The 18,583-nt window shown below is 52.1% G+C and overlaps 11 protein-coding genes across 11 annotated transcripts; 5 read left to right on the forward strand and 6 right to left on the reverse strand.

Moving 5' to 3' along the window:
* Positions 1 to 451: 451 nt before the first annotated feature.
* Positions 452 to 1,739, forward strand: SPK2 (diacylglycerol kinase; the record flags this gene model as incomplete). The annotated part of the gene is made up of 1 exon (XM_007923283.1): positions 452 to 1,739. One exon carries the CDS (start codon positions 452 to 454, stop codon positions 1,727 to 1,729), a length of 1,278 nt encoding a protein of 425 aa, XP_007921474.1. The 3' UTR covers positions 1,730 to 1,739.
* Positions 1,715 to 2,386, forward strand: MYCFIDRAFT_159691 (uncharacterized protein). The gene has a single exon (XM_007923284.1). It carries the CDS (start codon positions 1,754 to 1,756, stop codon positions 2,294 to 2,296), a length of 543 nt encoding a protein of 180 aa, XP_007921475.1. The 5' UTR covers positions 1,715 to 1,753; the 3' UTR covers positions 2,297 to 2,386.
* A 419-nt stretch (positions 2,387 to 2,805) lies between these two features.
* Positions 2,806 to 4,207, reverse strand: MYCFIDRAFT_159694 (uncharacterized protein). The gene has a single exon (XM_007923285.1). The coding sequence runs from the start codon at positions 4,093 to 4,095 to the stop codon at positions 3,130 to 3,132; it is 966 nt and encodes a 321-aa protein (XP_007921476.1). The 5' UTR covers positions 4,096 to 4,207; the 3' UTR covers positions 2,806 to 3,129.
* Positions 4,208 to 4,593: 386 nt separating this feature from the next.
* MYCFIDRAFT_43816 (uncharacterized protein) lies at positions 4,594 to 5,487 on the reverse strand (the record flags this gene model as incomplete). The annotated part of the gene is made up of 1 exon (XM_007921773.1): positions 4,594 to 5,487. One exon carries the CDS (start codon positions 5,485 to 5,487, stop codon positions 4,594 to 4,596), a length of 894 nt encoding a protein of 297 aa, XP_007919964.1.
* Positions 5,488 to 5,774: 287 nt separating this feature from the next.
* On the reverse strand, positions 5,775 to 7,111 carry MYCFIDRAFT_83925 (uncharacterized protein; the record flags this gene model as incomplete). The annotated part of the gene is made up of 2 exons (XM_007922371.1): positions 5,775 to 5,960; positions 6,026 to 7,111. The coding sequence occupies 2 exons, from the start codon at positions 7,109 to 7,111 to the stop codon at positions 5,775 to 5,777; spliced, it is 1,272 nt and encodes a 423-aa protein (XP_007920562.1).
* Positions 7,112 to 7,785: 674 nt separating this feature from the next.
* Positions 7,786 to 9,482, reverse strand: MYCFIDRAFT_116137 (uncharacterized protein; the record flags this gene model as incomplete). Its single annotated transcript, XM_007923286.1, has 3 exons — positions 7,786 to 8,435; positions 8,463 to 8,573; positions 8,699 to 9,482. Coding segments are annotated over 3 exons (1,545 nt in total), but the record flags the coding sequence as incomplete, so codon positions are not given.
* A 1,481-nt stretch (positions 9,483 to 10,963) lies between these two features.
* MYCFIDRAFT_88919 (uncharacterized protein) lies at positions 10,964 to 12,093 on the forward strand. The gene is made up of 2 exons (XM_007923287.1): positions 10,964 to 11,088; positions 11,146 to 12,093. The coding sequence occupies exons 1-2, from the start codon at positions 10,968 to 10,970 to the stop codon at positions 11,979 to 11,981; spliced, it is 957 nt and encodes a 318-aa protein (XP_007921478.1). The 5' UTR covers positions 10,964 to 10,967; the 3' UTR covers positions 11,982 to 12,093.
* Positions 12,094 to 12,417: 324 nt separating this feature from the next.
* MYCFIDRAFT_126759 (uncharacterized protein) lies at positions 12,418 to 13,065 on the forward strand (the record flags this gene model as incomplete). The annotated part of the gene is made up of 1 exon (XM_007923288.1): positions 12,418 to 13,065. One exon carries the CDS (start codon positions 12,418 to 12,420, stop codon positions 13,063 to 13,065), a length of 648 nt encoding a protein of 215 aa, XP_007921479.1.
* A 482-nt stretch (positions 13,066 to 13,547) lies between these two features.
* MYCFIDRAFT_201546 (uncharacterized protein) lies at positions 13,548 to 15,211 on the reverse strand. Its single transcript, XM_007923289.1, has one exon. The coding sequence runs from the start codon at positions 15,161 to 15,163 to the stop codon at positions 13,613 to 13,615; it is 1,551 nt and encodes a 516-aa protein (XP_007921480.1). The 5' UTR covers positions 15,164 to 15,211; the 3' UTR covers positions 13,548 to 13,612.
* Positions 15,212 to 15,524: 313 nt separating this feature from the next.
* On the forward strand, positions 15,525 to 16,535 carry MYCFIDRAFT_209810 (uncharacterized protein). Its single transcript, XM_007923290.1, has 3 exons — positions 15,525 to 15,677; positions 15,731 to 15,882; positions 15,943 to 16,535. Exons 1-3 carry the CDS (start codon positions 15,533 to 15,535, stop codon positions 16,483 to 16,485), a joined length of 840 nt encoding a protein of 279 aa, XP_007921481.1. The 5' UTR covers positions 15,525 to 15,532; the 3' UTR covers positions 16,486 to 16,535.
* A 171-nt stretch (positions 16,536 to 16,706) lies between these two features.
* MYCFIDRAFT_43984 (carbohydrate esterase family 5 protein) lies at positions 16,707 to 17,478 on the reverse strand (the record flags this gene model as incomplete). Its single annotated transcript, XM_007921776.1, has 3 exons — positions 16,707 to 16,980; positions 17,029 to 17,246; positions 17,308 to 17,478. The coding sequence occupies 3 exons, from the start codon at positions 17,476 to 17,478 to the stop codon at positions 16,707 to 16,709; spliced, it is 663 nt and encodes a 220-aa protein (XP_007919967.1).
* Positions 17,479 to 18,583: the final 1,105 nt, after the last annotated feature.

Raw genomic sequence — 18,583 nt, forward strand, 5'->3', positions numbered from 1 at the left:
CGAGCCTAGATTGCGCAAATGTGGAGGTCATGTCAGCCCCAGTCAGCGAATACGAGCTTGTCCGCCGTGCTGTAAAGTGCGTCGCCCATGGGTATTTCAGCTCACAACTTGCGTGCTCCTCCTCGAGACACCTTCACCGCAAGATACGCGACCAGATGGCGTCAGACATCACCAGAACTGCTGCTGCTGCTGCTGCTGCTGCTGCTGTCGAGAATGGGCGCGGCAGAGTCGTCCGCGAGCCAGGCTGAGGGCAAATGGGATGGACGGCCCGTGACGCTCTACTACAAGCCTGGCGAAGGTGATGAGGGCGGACTTGGGGTAGCTGAAGGTTACAAAGTCTGTAAGTCATCATGGGATATTGGGGCATGGCCAGTCTCAAAAGTGTGAGATTGCTGATGCTACCACGCAAGATCCTGAAACCGAATGGAAACGCATTCCGGCCAAGCATATCATGGCATGCGTGCCTGTACAAGATCTGCGCGCCAAAGACGATTACCACTTCCTATTTGTCGAAGCGAACCCGGATGCCGAACACGATAGTAAAGCGTCGCCGGTCCTGTTCAAGTCAGCCATATTGACCAATCCACCCCAAGGACTCTCCATCGACTATGTCGCTCCACGGCAAGGCGAGAACTGCTGGGAATTCAGGCAGGATCCTGCAGCTGTTCAGCCAAACTTTCACGTTATAGTGTCGACTGGCTCTGGAACTGGTCTGGCTGCTGAAGTTTGGAAGCAATTGGTCAAGCCTGGACTGGAGCACATAAAGGTCGACGAGGCCAAGCACTATGCATTGCACTACACTGATTCGGAGTCCACAGTGAGCGAGCTCACCAGGGATATTCTCCTCCCCCAGGCAAATCTCGGAGTCTATCAGTCCGTATTGCTCATGAGTGGCGACGGCGGTATAGTCGACATCGTGAATACACTGCTTTCTGGCAATCGAAGTCAGAACTACAGAAAGCCTAATATTGCTATCATGCCACTCGGCACTGGCAATGCGCTTGCTCACAGCGCAGGAATCACAAAGGATGATACCTTTGGAGTCAAGACATGGCTTCGTGGTGGACTGCAGGAATTGCCACTGTTCTGTGCAAGATTCTCATCAGGTGCTCGACTACTCACCGACGAGGCACGGAAAGAAACACCATTGCACACTATGGATGGGGCGACCGTCGCACATGGCGCAGTAGTCTGCTCGTGGGGTCTCCATGCAGGCCTAGTTGCAGACAGCGACACGGTAGAATTTCGAAAGTTTGGCGTAGACCGATTCAAGATGGCCGCACAAGAAGCGCTTTTCCCCAGCGACGGATCTCCGCCACATGTCTATCGTGGCAAGGTGTCAATACTCCGACCGCGTGAGCAAAACTGGCAAACCATTCGTCATGGAGAGCATGCCTATGTCTTGGCAACGTTGTGCAGTCAGCTTGAGAAAGGATTCACCATCAGTCCGGACACGAAACCTCTGGATGGGAAGTTACGGCTTGTGCATTTTGGTCCTACAACCGGAGAGCAAGCCATGTCCATTATGAGTAAAGCATATCAGGGCGGCCAACATGTACAGGACGAGAATGTCGGCTATGAAGAAATCGAGGCACTCAGAATCGACTTCGACGAGGTTGATGCGCGTTGGCGTAGAGTGTGCATCGACGGCAAGATCATCCGCGTCGAGCAAGGCGGCTGGGTAGAAGTCAGATCTGGTCAGAAAGGTGTAATCGATTTGATTGTATGAAGCTCTCCCGACACTTGATGTGCTATGATCTCCGATACCTTCGGCTGGGACGCTACAGGCGGCGGACTGATCTTCCTACCTCTTTCAGCGCCCGCACTTCTCGGGCCAGTGGTTGGAAGATTCACAGACCGGTATGGAGGCAGATGGTTCGCATTTGCTGGCTTTATTATCCTTTGCGTCGCTTTGGCTTTACTTCGACTTATGGAGCAAAATACGGCTGAACAGAAAGCGATATTGTGTGTTCTGCTTGTCCAGGTGGGAAGCTGCATGACTCTTACGCTTGAGCCGGTGTTGGCAGAGATGACTTCGGCAGCTGCTAGGCTTGAGAGATCGGATATCGAAGCTGGGCTTGAGGTCAAGAGTTCGTACTGTCAGGCTTATGCTTTGTTCAACATGGCGTGGGCGGCGGGAAACTTTGCTGGACCGTTGTGGGGTGGTCTACTTGTCGAAGCGGCTGGTTGGAAGGTTATGAATATGTCGATGAGCATTGTCGCCGGTCTGAGTGCTGTGCCTATTGGGCTGTTTCTTGGTGGTTGGTTGTTTGATCGAGGCGAACCAGATGCTTGAACTTTTTGTTAGCACTTACTGCGTTCAAGCGTTGAAGCGTTGTTAGCATTTCAAAAGCAAGATGCATTTCTCTGGCGCGAGACAAGGCCTGCAGACACTTCACACGGCTGGCAAACGATGTCCGTACTTGTAAACTGGTCCCAAAGGTGGGCTGACAGCTGCACCAGATCAAGATTGCCTCTCCTCTCAATCACCATCATACTTCCCACTCACCTCAATCCACGAGCTGTCTTGCTTCGCCCCTCTCTCATTGCCCTCTCTCACCTGCTGAATTTCAAGTCGCAGCTCACTCGCGTATATCTTCTTGGCTCCCTCTCCATTGTGATCCGCTGGCCGTGGACTGGGACTCTGCGGTAGATCTGGTTGCGCGCTTCTCTTGGAAGCGTGAAGAAAGCCAAGGAATCCGTGGACGACGCAGAAGACTGTTGTGTCTGGAACTTACTTAGTTGTGAGATTCAACGTGGCGAGGCGAGGCTGGGCGAAAATTTGGCACTCTGGCACGCTGAAATGTGCGAAAAAGATGGATTTGCAAGGCGATTGCCTCTCTAAGCGTCGTCTGTCGTTTGTCGTCTGTAGTCTGTCGTTCCGTGGTCGTGCGCTCGGAACAGCAGCGCTATCGCTAGCGCTAGATGTACAAGCTCCGCGGCAGCCCTGAACGCCGAAGAAAAGAACCATCTATCTCGTCTGAACGTCGCCATGTTCCGAGTCCCTAAAGAAGCTGTACACATGCCATACCGTGTTCAAGTTCACCCCAAACTCCTCAGCGCCATCGCTTACCATCAGAATTCATACGTATACATCTTGGTCCCATGCCATGCCATGCCATGCCATCTTCAACAACATCTCCCTTTCCTCATTCCCTTATGGACTTCATCTTGAAACTCTTCGTCGCCATGACTCGTCACGCCGCCCGGCGTCGCCAAGCTTCCCAACCAGCTCTTTCTCTTGTCTCCATGCCCGACTCTGAAGCTTCCACTGCCTCCATTCGGCAGATCAAAGTAACAGCCGGGCGTACAAACATCCGTTCCGGGCGTCTTGCCGTTCGACGTCTCTTCCAGCATTTGTTGTCTCGCCAATCGTTGCGTATGCTGATCTACCAGTTTCCTCGTAATGACACGAAACACCTCCTCAATCCCTTCGCCATCTTTCGCCGAGATCTCATGACAGCAATCCCAAATCTGCTCCTGGCCCCAGAAGCCAGAGCTCCGATTGCTATGCGGACTGTTGATGACATTTGTGCCGGGTTCCAGACGGCCTCGATTGATGGCTGGCCTACCTCCGGCCTGCTCTTTCGAAGCCGGTGCTATGGCAGCAGGATACAGCTGCTCGGCCACATATCCGATGCATCTCTCAAATGGCACTTCTCTCCTTGTAGGGTCTTCAGCGACCTGGTCACTCTTCGTGCCGACAATGTGTAGTATCATGTCCTCTTCGGCCTCGATTCCGCAATTTTCTCTTAGCTCTTGCAGCCAGCTACCCATTTCCTCGAAACTCCTCTTACTCGTGACATCGTAGCATAATATGGCGGCGTTGGCTCCCCGATAGTATAAACGTGATATACTCCTGAATCTTTCCTGGCCTGCTGTGTCCCATATCTGCAATCGTATGTTGGTGCCGCTTTCAGGATCATTGACGCGTGTGGTGAGGAATGAAGCTCCCACTGTTGATTGGGCTTTCGAATGCGGTATCCAAGTATTCTTCACAAAACGGTGCACCAACGAGGTCTTGCCGACGCCTTGAGCGCCAAGGACCACGATTTTGGCCTCGAGGGAGCTGGACGTTGCGCTGGAAGAGGCCATATCGCGTAAGAGGGCTCAGGGCAAAAGGGTGAAGTTCAAGTCCAAAAGGGAATCACGCCTCAACGTCTGTCTGCAAGCAGCAGATCACCGCATATGTTGCGTTTGATGTGTGTTTATCATCTTGTGACAGATAGATTGCTTGTAGCTTGGTGAAAGTGTTCTGCTCGCATTATACACTACATCTCGAACATTTCCGGCGACTTGAAAAGCAAGGAAGGGGTGCGGGAGTTCGAGAAGTTGGCTGGGATGATGCAAGAGTAAACAAATGGTGCAGATGGTCATGGTCATGGGGAAGAGCAACGGTGCGCCATCCCGCAACAGGCATGGCATGGCGTGACCGGATCAGGATGGTGGCATCGTGTGATCCCTGACCCTGACCTCGTGTCCGACGAGCGATGCATCATGTCGGAGTCGTGAAATATTGATGGGGGTCCCGACACGTTCACGAACTCTGACGCCGCTATCTATGGGTTTGTCTCGATGTCACCTTTGTAGGCACTATTGACCTTCCGCCTTTGGCCTAACTCTGCCCTGTGCCTTCTCAACCGGCTCGACCTCAGCCCACGATGGCCACGGGATCTGGAAAGCCTCCGTGATACGTCCGTATGAAATGCCTTGCAGACGCCCAATTGGCATCGACTTTGCCGGATCAATGAACTTGCGATCCTGATCCACAACATCTTCGCGCACCCAGAAACGGCTTCCTTCCAAGATGGTCATCACATTCGAAACCTTGCCAGGCCTGCTCCGACTTTTGATTTCGTGCGTAGAAACGAGCTTGCATTCGACGGCGAACACAGCCTCTTTGATGCGGCTGGGCCTCACATCTGTGCACGGCTCAGGAGTCAGACCCGTCAGAGCCCATTCGCTGACACCATAAGGCGTATCCATCGCACACGCATTGGAGGCTTCCAGGATGTCCTCGGTGAGAATGTTGATGACACATTCTCCCGTTTCTTGCAGGTTGGCCAAGCTGTCTTTGGCTGAGGTTGAGCCAACGGCATGACCAATGACAAACGTGGGTGGATCGTGGCTCATGGCTTGAAAGAAGCTGTACGGCGCCAGATTCGTGCTCTTCCCGTCGGCAGAAATTGTGCTCACGACGGATGTTGGTCGAGGAATGACAGCTGAAGTGATCAGGCGATAGTTAAACGCGGGATCCCGACCTTCTGCATAGGGATCGATGGAGATCTGTTTGTTCTTGGACGGGTCGTCTTTATTGTTGGCCCCATCGCCGAACTTCCAGTCTGGCCGCTTGGTCTTGGTCCATGTAAATGGAGTGCTCTCATTCCAGTCTGGCCTTTTGGCTTCCGTTGCTTTGAAGTCGCGAGGAGCGCGGCGATTCTGGTCGACCTGGCCGGTGCCGGTTGGGATGCTGGTTGCTCCAGTCATGATTGAAGAGATCTGTGATAGACGGCTACCGCCCTTTGTCTCGCCAGACATATATACGAGTGTCTCTTGAATGAATTGTCAGCAGGAGAAATCCTATAGGGCGTGAACACGAACAATGAGTCGCTGAATTCGTAGGAAGGAATGAATTGCAGAGGATCATCAACAATGCTACCTCAACCTCAGTCGTGTATCTTGCGTGATGTTGAGCCTTGACTTGGTGTTAGTAATCCAATGATTCCATCTTATCCACTCGGCAGTATCAGCGGCAATTGACTTCCGGCGCCTGATCACACTTTCTCCCATCTCAGCCCCGCTTTGCTTATCCGACTTGCAAGATAGAAGAATGTCGCGACAACACAGATGCTTCCTGTGAAAGCCTGTACCGCGACGAAATTGTCGTTTTCCCCGAGGATAGCGCCTCCGACTGGAGTACCGATGAGTACACCAAACGATCCTATCGCGAAAGACATGCCCTGTGGTCAAGAAGATCAGAATTCCGCTTTATGAAACCTTGCCGCGTTTGGCGGAGTGAACTCACCATACTGCGGCCCAAATTTCTGCGATCAGGTGCCAGAGACGCGATACAAGGACCACCGAGTGCTTGGATTGTACCAAAGAAAATGCCGTAAATGACTGCGAATACCAAAAGTCCTGCTTGGTTCCGGATCGCAATCCATGCGTACACTACAATCGCAGCTCCGATCATGGCGGGAATGGTCATATTGATAGGTCCGGTCCAATCTGCAAAGAAGTTCGGCACCAGTCTCCCAATGATGTTCGCAGCTTGGAGGATGGGAACGAGGTAAAATGCTAGATTCGGATCGGTGATGTGATAAGTCAAGGCGTAATTGCTGATATATACGATCGGGATGTAGAGCGCGACCACGATCGAAAACAGGCCGAAAGAGTACAGCACGAGGGGTGTGTTCTTGAAAAAGCCTGGAGCGATCACGCTTCGCATCTTTCCCGAAGCATGTCGGCTTCTGAGAGTGGCGATTGACACGATGCCAAAGAAGAGTGTGATGAAGGCCACGACTCGGACCGCCCAATCGAAACCGATCTGAGGAGCCAGTCGATGGAGGACGATTGGGTAAACAACGCCGCCGAAGCCAGATCCTCCAGCAGCGATACCATTGGCGAATTGGCGCTTCGTGACGAAGTATTGCGATACCACAGAAACTCCTGGAGTAAACAGACAGCCGAAGCCGAGTCCGGTGACAATGCCTTGGCACAGGATGATCTGCCAGTACTCGGAACAGATGCTTGTGAGCATCATGCCCAGTACCACAAGCAGATTTCCAACAATGAGAAGTGAGCGACAGTATCCAGCATCGAATAAGGATCCCGTCAGGAAGCCCATGAAGAGAATCAGAAAAGATTGAATGCTCCCGATCCATGCAATCTGGCTGGCTGGCTGTAGCAGTCTCTGCTCCCAATATACCTGGAACTCTCCATAGGCATTAGCAAGGCCCCATGTGTTCGCCCAGACGGCGAATGATCCGACAACTTGTAGCCAGCAGAGCATGCCATGATCGAAGACCTGTTCCTGAGGTGTCGCTATTTTCTGTAGGCCGTTGAGCTCTGTGTTCTTCTCTGAGTCTTCGTTTGGAATTGAAATGCTCATGATGGCGTTCGGCGGTAATGAGCAGTGTCTAAAGTGTTTTCAGTCTCTAAGATCGGTCACCGGAAATCGTGCGTGGGAAGTGATGCTTTGCGGCTTTGATCCCGTTTGCAATGACCTGCTGAGGACCATCTTATATTCATGGTCCACTGCGATGCTACGTGTTGCTTCATAATCATCGATGCATTTATGGCGCTGTGAATTCCCCATCGCGTATAGTCCTGAAGGAATGGGTAATCGGTGCGCTCGGTCCTCGGACGCTCGGAATCTTGGGCGATGCTGAATAAAAATCCTGCTGCTTTCTATCGACTGCAAACTGCTTTCAATTACTGCATATTTCCGGGAAGATTCTGCTCAAAGAGTTCGCTAGACCACTCGAAGAATGACGAGAAGGGAATGTCTAAATTGTCAAATGGCGAGCCTGACCATAAAAGACCGGATTGTGATTCTGGCATTGGCACGCTCAACTGGCGAGGAAGTGTATCTCCACCAAGTGAATGTCCTTGGGTGTTATTGCGATTTCTGGTGTCAGTTGCCGGTCCAACGCAATGTGCCGGGCCAGCCATGCCATCCGGCTCTTCTTGGTAGGCTCTGCTGGCTTTAAGCAGTTTGAGAGCGGTGGAGCATGTCCAATTGCCTTGCTGAGCCTCATGGCCTGCCGTGGTCAACTCATTCTCAAGCAATTGAATGACCTGGTCCAATAAGCTCTGTACTCCTGGATTGTTGCGGCAAGCCTTTAACAAGGCCAGGACGCAGGCGCAGCTCAGAGACTCCTGGATCAGTGACCAATTGCGAAGTGGCAATACACTCAGCCGAGACATGCTTAAATACGCCGAGACAGTCGTCTGCATGCTTCTCAAAGCACGTTCACTTAAGTCTGCCTCGAAATTTCCAGCATTGTCGCTGTTGGCACGTATCATACATGGTCGACACATCTCCGCCTCGAGAAAAGACATATGCATACGGAGAGCATAATATTGGAGCGTCTGCTGCAGATTTGAACATCCTTCGACAGATTTTAGGTAGGGCGGCAAACGCTCGCGCAACATTTCGAGTGCGGCTATCCAATCTCGTACACTGCCCACTTTCGTGCGATCTGGTTCCGAGCTTGACATGTAGGCAAGACCAATGGCGTTCAAGGCGTGCATTGCATCGACAAAGGAGTCGATCAGATGGGAAGGTAGCCATGATTCTGGATTATTGGCATCGTAGGCGGTCTGTAATGGCGTTCGTCCAAAGCGAAGCGAAAGCAGAGCATCTTGCCAGATGATAGACTTCCTATAAGAATATGAGACGGCGGATTCAACAGCAACTGAACGACGATATGCTCACCAAAGATCGTGTTTTTCATTACGTGGATTGTGAAGGCCCAATGATTGTGCGAGCCTGAAGGTGAGCCCAAGAAGTGACCAGGATGCGTCTGAGGAGCCTGAGTTCTGGAAGCACATTCCAAGCATGAGCAAGGCTTGAACTCCTTGGAAGCATGGGAAGAGCAGCATCTCCGGAAATTGCAGTGCTGCAATGGATCGATGGACTGGACACGATTAGCACAACAGACCAGGTTTACAACCGAGAAGTGGTTGCTCTTACCAAAGTCGTCTGCATAACGAGCTCTTTCAGCGGCAGGCATGTCCGACATTTGCGCACCAAGAGCCAGAGAAGCCAGATATACAGAAATGCGATTGCGCTGAGTCTCGGTGAAGGTGCGGAGCGCAGGCTCATCTTTCGCCTGTGCTGATTCGAAGTCGCTCAGGAAGGTGAAGATGGAAAGCTCGAGCGAATCGCCATCTTTCAAGATGAAGGGGACCACATTTGATCGGAAAAAGGGGAAGAAGCGAAAAACTTCCGACCTTTGCGGAGAAATGGCGATTAGATCAGATGATGCGTATGAGGCTACAGTCGGGATCAGTCCTGCCTGGTGCTTGCTGACCGAGTGGTGGTTTTGGAGGCCAAGTCCTGGTCGAGCATTCTGGAGGCGATCTTCGAGGAAAGAGGCGATAGAAGAGCTGCCCAACGTTGTCGGATCAGCTCGTCGCGGGATTGACTGGGGACGGTCGGCATGGCTCGAGGCCGGAGTGGCCAAAGGGGCACTCGGCGAGCTGTTGTCCTGCTGCAACACATACGCCTGACGTTTGGACATGACCGCCGCTGTAACGCCCGGCGACGCGCCATGTTCGATATTGTCGGTCTCGCGCTTGCGCTTGTTGGGGCGTTTGCCATCATGGTAGAAGCAGATGTCGGGATGATTGCGCTGCGAGCACGTCGCACACGGCTGGCCACCAGAGCATCGGACCTTGCGCTTTGCACAGGGATAGCAGGCGGCCGTGCGCCGTCTCTCTTTGATCGTCTCGAGAACCCTATCGGCTTCGCTCTGCAATGCAGCCATGCTGACATTGTTGAAATGGAAAATGACGAGTGGCGGGGTTCGGATGATGGCAGGTGGGACGTCGGGAAGAGCAGAGAAGAGAAAGATGAGGAGCCGAGTCCGAGCATCCGAACGATCCGACAGCCGAGGGTATGACATGACTGCCCTTCCCATCACCAACAACATGCAATTCTCTCATCATGACTCACGCCTCTGAAGTTCGCAGGAGGGAAGAAGGCCTCAGCGGTACTTCGGAACGATGAATCAGACGCACACATTGTCTCGCTTGTATGGAAGAAGCTTCGTCTCTGCGATCCTGAGCAATGGCGACTGTGTTTCCGATCTCCAACGGCAGCTTCCGTGATTTCGCACGAGACTGTCACTACCGGTCTGTCGTCTTTGCGCGCTACTTGGTCGTCGAGCATCCAGTCATGACATTGCACCGAGGCTGATCTCTCTGGCGCTCGAATCAACTTCCGTCTTGTCCGGCGTTCTCCGACTTCCTGCGAGTTCCTGCCTAATGTCTGGCTTCAAGGCGAAGAATGCCACTTAGCTTCGATCGGCTGACCATCTCTTGCGCTGTACTCGCGTACGACGCGGTGTATCAAGAATAATAATAATAATATGACGAACACAGGCAGACAAAGGTGAGAGCAAGAGCCAGGTCGGCAAAATTGCGGAGATGACAATGGAAGAGAGAAAAGAGGCTGGCTTGGCGTGGCTTCAAGCTTGACGAGTCACGACATTGGTTCTTTTCCATGTAGTACCTGGTCCATCGATGACTGCCATCGACTTTCATGTGGAATCCACGACCCTCATCCTACCACCACACGTACCCTGTGACCACAAGACTCACCAGCACGACGAGCACTTCCCGCGACATGAGAATCCATGGTGTAGAGTCGCATGCTGCCTTGGTGGGAATCATATGATACGCGTCTATGACTCGACATCAACCGGTGCGCAGCCGCTTCAAACTATCAGCACGGAGGAAGAGAAGGCTCCTGGGCGAATGACGTTAAACGTACAAGGCACTCTCTGCGGCCATTCTGTCCATGAATTTGTGCGCATCAAACATCAGAGAGCCGGACGATGTTTTCGCTGGTAAAGTGGATCTTGACTGGATCTCTCTGCTAGCAGAAGTCGGCTCATCCTACACGCTGAACAGAATGCGTGCATGCCCGTTGGCCAGGGACCGGCTAAAGCCCGACGGCTGGTCTTGATCGGCGCGGCTACTTAAGACCAGAATCGAAGTTACGACATACTTAAGCTTGAAGCTTATGCCAAGCGTTATTGTCGTTTCTTCGTGTGCCAGCGACCTGAAACAGTAAACACAGAGAAATTTTCGGCGCTGACTTCATGGCTTGCACCTTTGATCGAACGTATGGCCCTAAAGAGATCGGAGGAGTCTAACCTACTAGCTTGCTGCTGGAGTATATATGGCCCGTCGTCTTCGAGCGCAAATCTGGCAGACTGGAAACCTGCTTTGCCAATATGCACTACTTCTCTGCAAGCCTTGTGCTGGCTGCGCTCGCGGCCGAACTGAGCAATGCCCAATGTATCAACAATGTCGCCGCCTACAATCCCAACATTCGCACCATGACTGCGAACCAGAGTCAGTCATATGATGAAGAACAAAAGGGATCTTGAGCCTTACTGATGATCTCTAAAGCGTGGTTTGTCGTCCCAGCACCAAATGCAGCGGTTCAGAAGGCAGTCGATGAGTCCAATCCGACGGCCGGGTTGAAATTACTTCCTGTGCCTAATGATCAGTCTCTGTTCCCTCAAGGCTTTCCCGCTGGCATGCATCCAGTCCTCGTAAGCAATGGGCGAAATGACGATATTCGGATGTCCGCTCTCCAGATCGATGGTGCACTCATGACTGCCGACATTTACGTGCCTTATGTCTCAAAAGGTGGCAGCCAGACACCACTCTCCGCTGCCCTACCAAATTACATTGCGGGGGAAAACGGCCCTCTTCCCAACGGCCTTGTACCTGCTGTTGCGTCGAATCTGCTCTTCGCAGGCAACCCCTTGAGGCTTGGACAATTCATTCCAGAAAGCTCGCCATACCAGTCCGACGCAGGAGGAACATTGTCCGCAGCCGCCTCATGGGCAATTGTGCCTAACCCGGTGTCCGGTCCTGGAGTTTACCCCGAAGCCGCCGACTTCCTTTTCAAGACCACTTCGAGTCCAAAGTATACAGCAAAGGGTTTCAAGACGATGATCAACTTGCCAATCGTCCTTCCCAGTGGACTGTGCCAAAGGAACACTTATTATTTCAACAACGCTACTGCTTTGCCAGTGTTTAGGAATGGACAGGTTACCTTGGGTCCTGGAGCTTCTGGAACGAGTCCCACATCAGGCGTATTGCAGCAGGCAAGCCCTGATGGAAGTGGTGTGTATGAAAATGTCGATGGATATGGAGCTTGTGCTCAGAATGTTGGCAATAATCCGCAAGACTGCGAGACTGCTGCCAAGACTGTTGATCCGGCATCTTTGCAATAAGCCTCTGAATGGTGGCGTACAGAGAGACGCCCCAACAACACGTTCGATGTGGCATGTGTGCATGCAGATATATAGTATCGTGATGAACTTGCACGAGAGCCGTTTTATCTTGCTTCCACGCCCTTGCCCATGCCATGTCAGTCACCAAGCTTCCTCCTCCTTCAGTGATGCATCCAGATGAACATTGAGCATTTGTCCTTGAGAGGCATGAGAACGAAGCTTTCGGTCTCAGTGCACAGACGACCAAGGCGCCGCCAAACCTGATCCATTGGCCAGCCAAGCTGGTGGTCTGCGCACTGAGACTACGCATGACTGCAGCTAGACTCGGAGGCATTTCATTCCACGGACGCTCAAGAACCAATGACCAAGATCTCCTTATTGGAACACCACAGCCTGATCTGTCTATTTGTTGACGTCCGTGGAGCGTGCCTCACAGATGGCAGATTGGCGTGCGGGCGACTACTACACGCAGCTCCGCGCGGCACCCGTGGACGTAAAGGAGCTACAGTACTTCCAGTCGCAGCCATCAACAAAGCCATGGCTAGAGCACACCGACTACAGCCCGATAGCCAGTCCAGTACGGGCACCGCGAGGCGACGGAGAGGACGAATTTCTGGGACGAGTCGTCCACACCGATGACACAATCCGGCATTGGCTAGCAGTAATTTCCAACAAAGCCTTCCCACCCCCAGGATCCGAGAAATCTGGTGGTTTGCAAAAAGACGCAGGAACCGAGAAACCAGACTTCATGTTACTCTGTGATCTTCAATATGGCGTTAACGGTTTCCGTGGAATTGCGCATGGCGGCTTTCTTTGCTCGTTGATAGACGAGGCGTTGGCGCAGGTCGTGGAGCTTCATCGACACAGTAGTGACTCGCCTTCGCGCGAATATCTCTACACGGCTAATTTGAATGTGAATTTTCGGCGACCGGTTGCGACGCCTAATGTTATCATCATCAAGGGCTGGCTTGAAAAGAAACAAGGCAGGAAATGGACTGTTAGAGGAGTGCTCGAGAATGGTAGGGGAGAAGGATGTATTGATGTTGATGGGCTGTGGATTGCCGCTCGTCCTGGAAAGATTTAGAAGCTGGAGTGGGCAAGATGTTCGAAGCGAATATGACATAGTGCCTTGGATCAGAGTCCTGAAGGGTTCATTCAATATGTAGGCAACGAGAAGATGCGGACGTATCGATTGCCCTTGACGCTCGTTTAGCCCTGTTTGCAGTATTTGTCACTGGCAAAATGCTCGATACCAGTCACATCCATGATGATTGCTCCTGTCACAATGTAAGAAGATCGATGTTCATTGCTCGATGCTGTTGTCTTTAGCATAGTGAGCACATAAGTTGATTGGCACCTCGCAGCACCGCACGGAGCGAACGCTGCGTTGCCGCCGACCTACAAAGCTGAGATTTATGAGGCATAGACGCACTCGTACAGCCAGGACCAAACATGGCCGGTCAGCTGAGGAGATGAAGTTCGGCGAAGCTCTTTTTCAATCGTCACTTGCACGCTAAACTGCGGATATTCGGGGAGACTGTCGTATGTAGTAGCCTGAAAGCAATTCCGAGCAAGGGCCAAAGTCGTTAATAGAATTCAAGCCCGAAAGGCAATACATTACAAATAGAGGCTCAAATAGCCTGCAGACGTGCTGCGACGTTTATCTGCCACCACTGTTGCCAATCCACAACTTTCTTCTCTCGCCGAGCTTCCTCGGCTGCGAAGACAGCAGCATGTGAACGAATAATCTCTTCCATGGTACAACCCATATATTCCACTTGAGCTTCATTAACATCCATGCTGCCGCCTTTACAGGCGATGATTGCCTTGACGAATTGCTGTGTCAAGCCATCATCACCGCCGCCGTGGTGACTATTCTTAGGCACCTCGGGATTGTAAGTGTTTGTTGTATCGTTCGTAAAGTCGTGAACCGTTATACTTCTGCTATCATAGCAGATCTCGCCCGATGTACCGTATATCCGTCCGCGGCGCTCACATTGCGCCAGCGTCTGCGCGATCATATGAAAGGAAGCTGTCTTAGATCCGCGACCATCGGCATCGTCGTCCCACTCCAGGGTAACGTACTGATCATCGCAGACATCGTTGTCGCTCTCCCAGACACAACGTCCATACCATGAGCGTCCCTCGATGTCTGCATGCGATTGCCTCGTAGACTTGACGTCGTAGTCTTCTGCAAGGGTTTCCAACAAAGTCTGTTTTGCTTTTTCAGGTCCTGACTCGTTCAGAATAGTCTCAACTTCGGGGTTCACGATGTCAATAGGCCATTTTGCGTTCCCCTTCGCAAGCACCTTGTCGTTGTAAATTCGCAAAGCCGAGTACTGGCAGCTATCTTTGATTGGACAAGACAGACAATTTGTAGCTTGACCTGCTTCACGGGGCTTCTGACTTCGGCGGAACTGCTTCAACGAGCCACTGGAAGTAAGTCGAGCAGGAAGATGTGCTTGCTGCCCGTCGCCGGTTACCGGAGAGCAGAGCATCCACAGAATGAAATCAATATCATGGCAGCTCTTGGTTAGGAGGCTAGGAGCTGTGGTAGACTCCTTTCTCCAATTGCCGCGGACGTAAGAGTGACTGAAATGCCACCAACCGACTGGCTCTGTATGTTCGATCGACAGAACGTCGCCAATCACGCGCCGCTCTCGAACGAGGTGCCTCAGCAACATGTTGTGAGGACTGTAACGTAAGACATGACCGATGGCGAAGATACGCTTCGGAGCGGCAAGCAGAGCCTTCTCAATTCGCAGACAGTCGTCCAGGGAGGTGGCCAGAGGCTTTTCGCTCATGATATGAAGGCCGAGTGGTGCAACAGCGGCGAGGACTTCCATGTGGTGCTCATCGCGAACGCAGATGAAGACGCCATCAATGCCTGCCGGCACAGATATGCCTGCTGCTTCGTCCTTCCGCCTTTGCTGTTCATATTTGACGAACTGCGTCCAGCTGGCGAATTCCTGTTCAGGAGAAGGCTTGCCACCGGGCCATATGTATCTGGAGCCGAGCAATCCACGCTTGAAGTCGATGGGTTCTGCGATGGCAGCAACGGTGCCAAGGCCAGAGTCTACAGTTGCTCTTGCATATGCATGGCCCCGACTTCCTGCTCCTACGATAAGGAGACGCGGCTTGGGAGAAGTTCCAAAGCCTTCATCGTTCGTCAAAGGAGCCATGTCTACTGCAGAGCGACGACGAGGACGCTGGTAAATGGAGGATGGAGCTGAAGTGCATGGCGACGAAGAAATCCCCACGAATTGGAGTCGTGCAAATGGTAAGGTGCAATGTGACGCTGGGTATTCTAAGCAACCAGAGCGGTGGCCTTATGCTTCCTGCGACCATCGGGGCTCAATTGCTTCCTCAGGCACGCACACATCCTTCTCGCGTCGCGACAACCGAGGCTTTCACAATTGTTTCCCGGCCGAGGGCAATGCGCATTGCTCTTCCGACATTCCATAGACGACTACAGTAAGTTCGTCAGCTACACTCTCGCAAGTCGCCAGTTCATCGTCTCGCAATCAATCTATTCCCATACCACATCAGCCATGTCCCCACAACTCAACTACCCACAGGGTATGTTCAAAGGCCAAACAGCCATCATCACTGGATCTGGTCAAGGAATCGGAGCAGAATGCGCGAGACTCTTTGCAAATGAAGGCGCACTTGTCGTCGTGTCAGACATTGACAAAGGTATGGGCGGAGCTGAGCATGGGCAAATGCGCATCATGTCTGACAGAACCCAGAGAAATCGCAGGCCGTAGCAGACAAGATCAACCAGAGCGGCGGCAAGGCCATCTCCATCCCAGGTGACATCATGAACGATCAGTACATCAAGGAGCTAGTGAAGAAGTCGGCAGAGTTTGGCGGCGGCAAGATTCACTTCATCGTCAACAATGTATGGAAGCATCCCCATCCAGTATGAGATAATGGCTGACCTTGACGCGATTGCGTTTAGGCGGGCTTCACCTGGGATGGCGTGATTCACAAGACCACTGACAAGCAATGGGACACAATCGTCAACCTCCATGGCACCGCACCATTCAAGTTGGTCCGAACCGCCGCACCATACTTCCGGGTCAAAGATGGCGAGCCACGTTGTATCGTCAACATCTCGTCCACCTCTGGTATACATGGCAATGCCGGACAAGCGAATTACGCCTTTGCAAAGGCAGGGGTAACAGGTCTGAGCAAAGCTATTGCTAAAGAGTGGGGTCCACAATTCGGAGTGAGGTGCAACACAGTTGCATTTGGGCATATTCAGACTCGTCTCACAGCCGCGAAAGAGGAGGGTGCCTTTGTGACAACACCTGATGGCGAAAAGGTTGCTCTGGGCATACCACAGAAGCAGAAAGATTCTAGTGCAAGCTATGCGGATATCCCCCTGCGAAGGCCGGGCACGGCTACAGAGGCAGCAAGTGCAGTTATGGCTGTCTGCAGTCCACTTTTCAGCTACGTCAATGGACAAACTATCAGTGTTACTGGAGGCCGGAACATGTAGAGATAGATACACGCACCTAGATATGCTATTCAGTCATGTGTTTGATCCAATCCCCCTTCAAGGTAGAAGGCGTCCGACATTTTGAACCGGATGCTCAAATGCCACAAATCGTAATGCCCAGATCAATATCCACGATTGCCACCCCGGTTACAAGAGCATCTTAGCCTGCTTCAGCGGATCCAGACATCGATTGAGAAGGATCATTGATTCGCATATATTCTTCAATTGGCTATGGCAAGCTTCGCCTCCAAAAACTGCGCTGCAGCAGGGACGAATTGCTCGTACTCGAAATGAGCCTGAGTAACATTCAGTGTGCCATAACACACCTGATCGCCCTCATTGCAATAAACCAGCGCTCGATCAGTCGAGAAACTCGGAATTCTGCCGGAATTCTGCGAATTCCTAGTGTAACCAAAGAGAACGACACCGGCGATCTGTTCTTGCACTGCTGCCTCAAGAACACTTATTGATGCAGCCATGACGGCTGTACCTTGCCTGTAGGGTGTCAGCAGCATATTCTAGAAGGCTTCGAGGGAGCCGTACGAATATCCGCCGGCAACGACTTGAGTATCCGGACATTTGGTGCTAGCAAGATCGAAAAGTCTGAGTGCCTCGTCGATTGCGCCTTGAGATGTTCCCAAAGGATAGGTGTTTGAGATGAGGTCTGCTGCGTAGGCACCTCCTACGCCCTGGCATGCGACGTTTTCCTCATCATAATCTGCTTTCAGATCTTCGCATAGTAAGGGCCCGAGGCTGCCGCCCTGCAAGGGGTGTTGAGCAGATTCGTGGACGATTGCATGTTACCTCGATTGCACTGCATACCATGTTCCCTGTCTCTGTCGAGGCTCGAGCCCAAATGAATGTGATATCCCGGCAAGGACAATCCTCTAGCTCCGTCTTGTTGATGTCGACTGTTGCTCTCGGCAGGATCGCATTTGCTGGCAAAGCGATTGCGTTCGAAGCCAGGAGGCCCAGGAAAAGGGAACCGAACATCGTCGCAAGGAAGAAATCGAAGCTCCAGTCTGATGGAGCAATCTCTTACCTCCACACAAGGTAGGAGCACAAGGCCTACTCTTATAAGATCAAGCTTCACGATTGAACAGCCGCAATTCGGAGCGGAGACCTTCAACGACTGCGTCCTTCCCATAGTCTGCTGTCTCGACCAAGCTTTGATCACAGGCTCGCTGGCAATGCAACTTCCCGAAGCAGAAATCGCACTCGACAAATTTTCGGCAGACTCTGTTCGAGAAAGCTGAATGGCGCCGATACGAGGACGATCTAGCGAACGTACCGGAATTTGTTGTCGCTACCTGAGAATACTGTATGTTCAGAGCATCGGTGAGTCTGCCAGCAAAGAACCTAAGTCTGGCACCTGGGCGTTGCCACGTGGTCGACAGGGATAATCGTGCAGACTCCACTCCTTTGATGCACACATAATCGATTCGGCGCTCGGGCATATGTCAACATTCGGCAGGTAATACATTATCCTGGTCAGCCGAAGAGGGTCTGTTCTGATATCATGCCACGGCCATCCTTATTCCAACCACCTCTTGTCTGGCGTCTCGAAGAATGGAGGATCGATACCGATGAAGCTTGGCCAGAAATCGATTTCGAGTCTCCAGGGAGCAGTATACAAGGCGAAGACAGTTGCTGTCACCATTTCCTCCATTCCGTCTTGGTCTTGGCCCATCACAAGAATGATGTCTCTCTTCAACTTGATATTGGCGTCGAGTTGAGATGGCCATTGCCTTTTTCAACCTGAGTCTGATGGTCTCCTGCATATTCCATTCCCCGCGATGGACTTCCTTCGGGTAGAACTTCCACTGCCAGAAATCATAGTCCTCGAAGCACCACGCAAGTCGACTTTCGTGACCGACCATCAATGGCCAGAAATGAGAATGGCTCCAAACGCGGAGTAGAGTGAAACGCGAAGAGGCGTGCTTCGCATGGTGATCTCTGGCCAAACTCAAGAGATCTAACCGTCTCCAGTCCACAGCACCATCGGGCACAAAGATTCTGCCTGAAATACGATAGTCGATGAAGAGAGTCTCCTTTGCGGTCATAGGATCCGTTCCTGCAATGGCTCGGCCGATCGCAC

This window comes from Pseudocercospora fijiensis, assembly GCF_000340215.1.
Source record: "Pseudocercospora fijiensis CIRAD86 unplaced genomic scaffold MYCFIscaffold_1, whole genome shotgun sequence".
NCBI lineage: Eukaryota > Fungi > Ascomycota > Dothideomycetes > Mycosphaerellales > Mycosphaerellaceae > Pseudocercospora > Pseudocercospora fijiensis.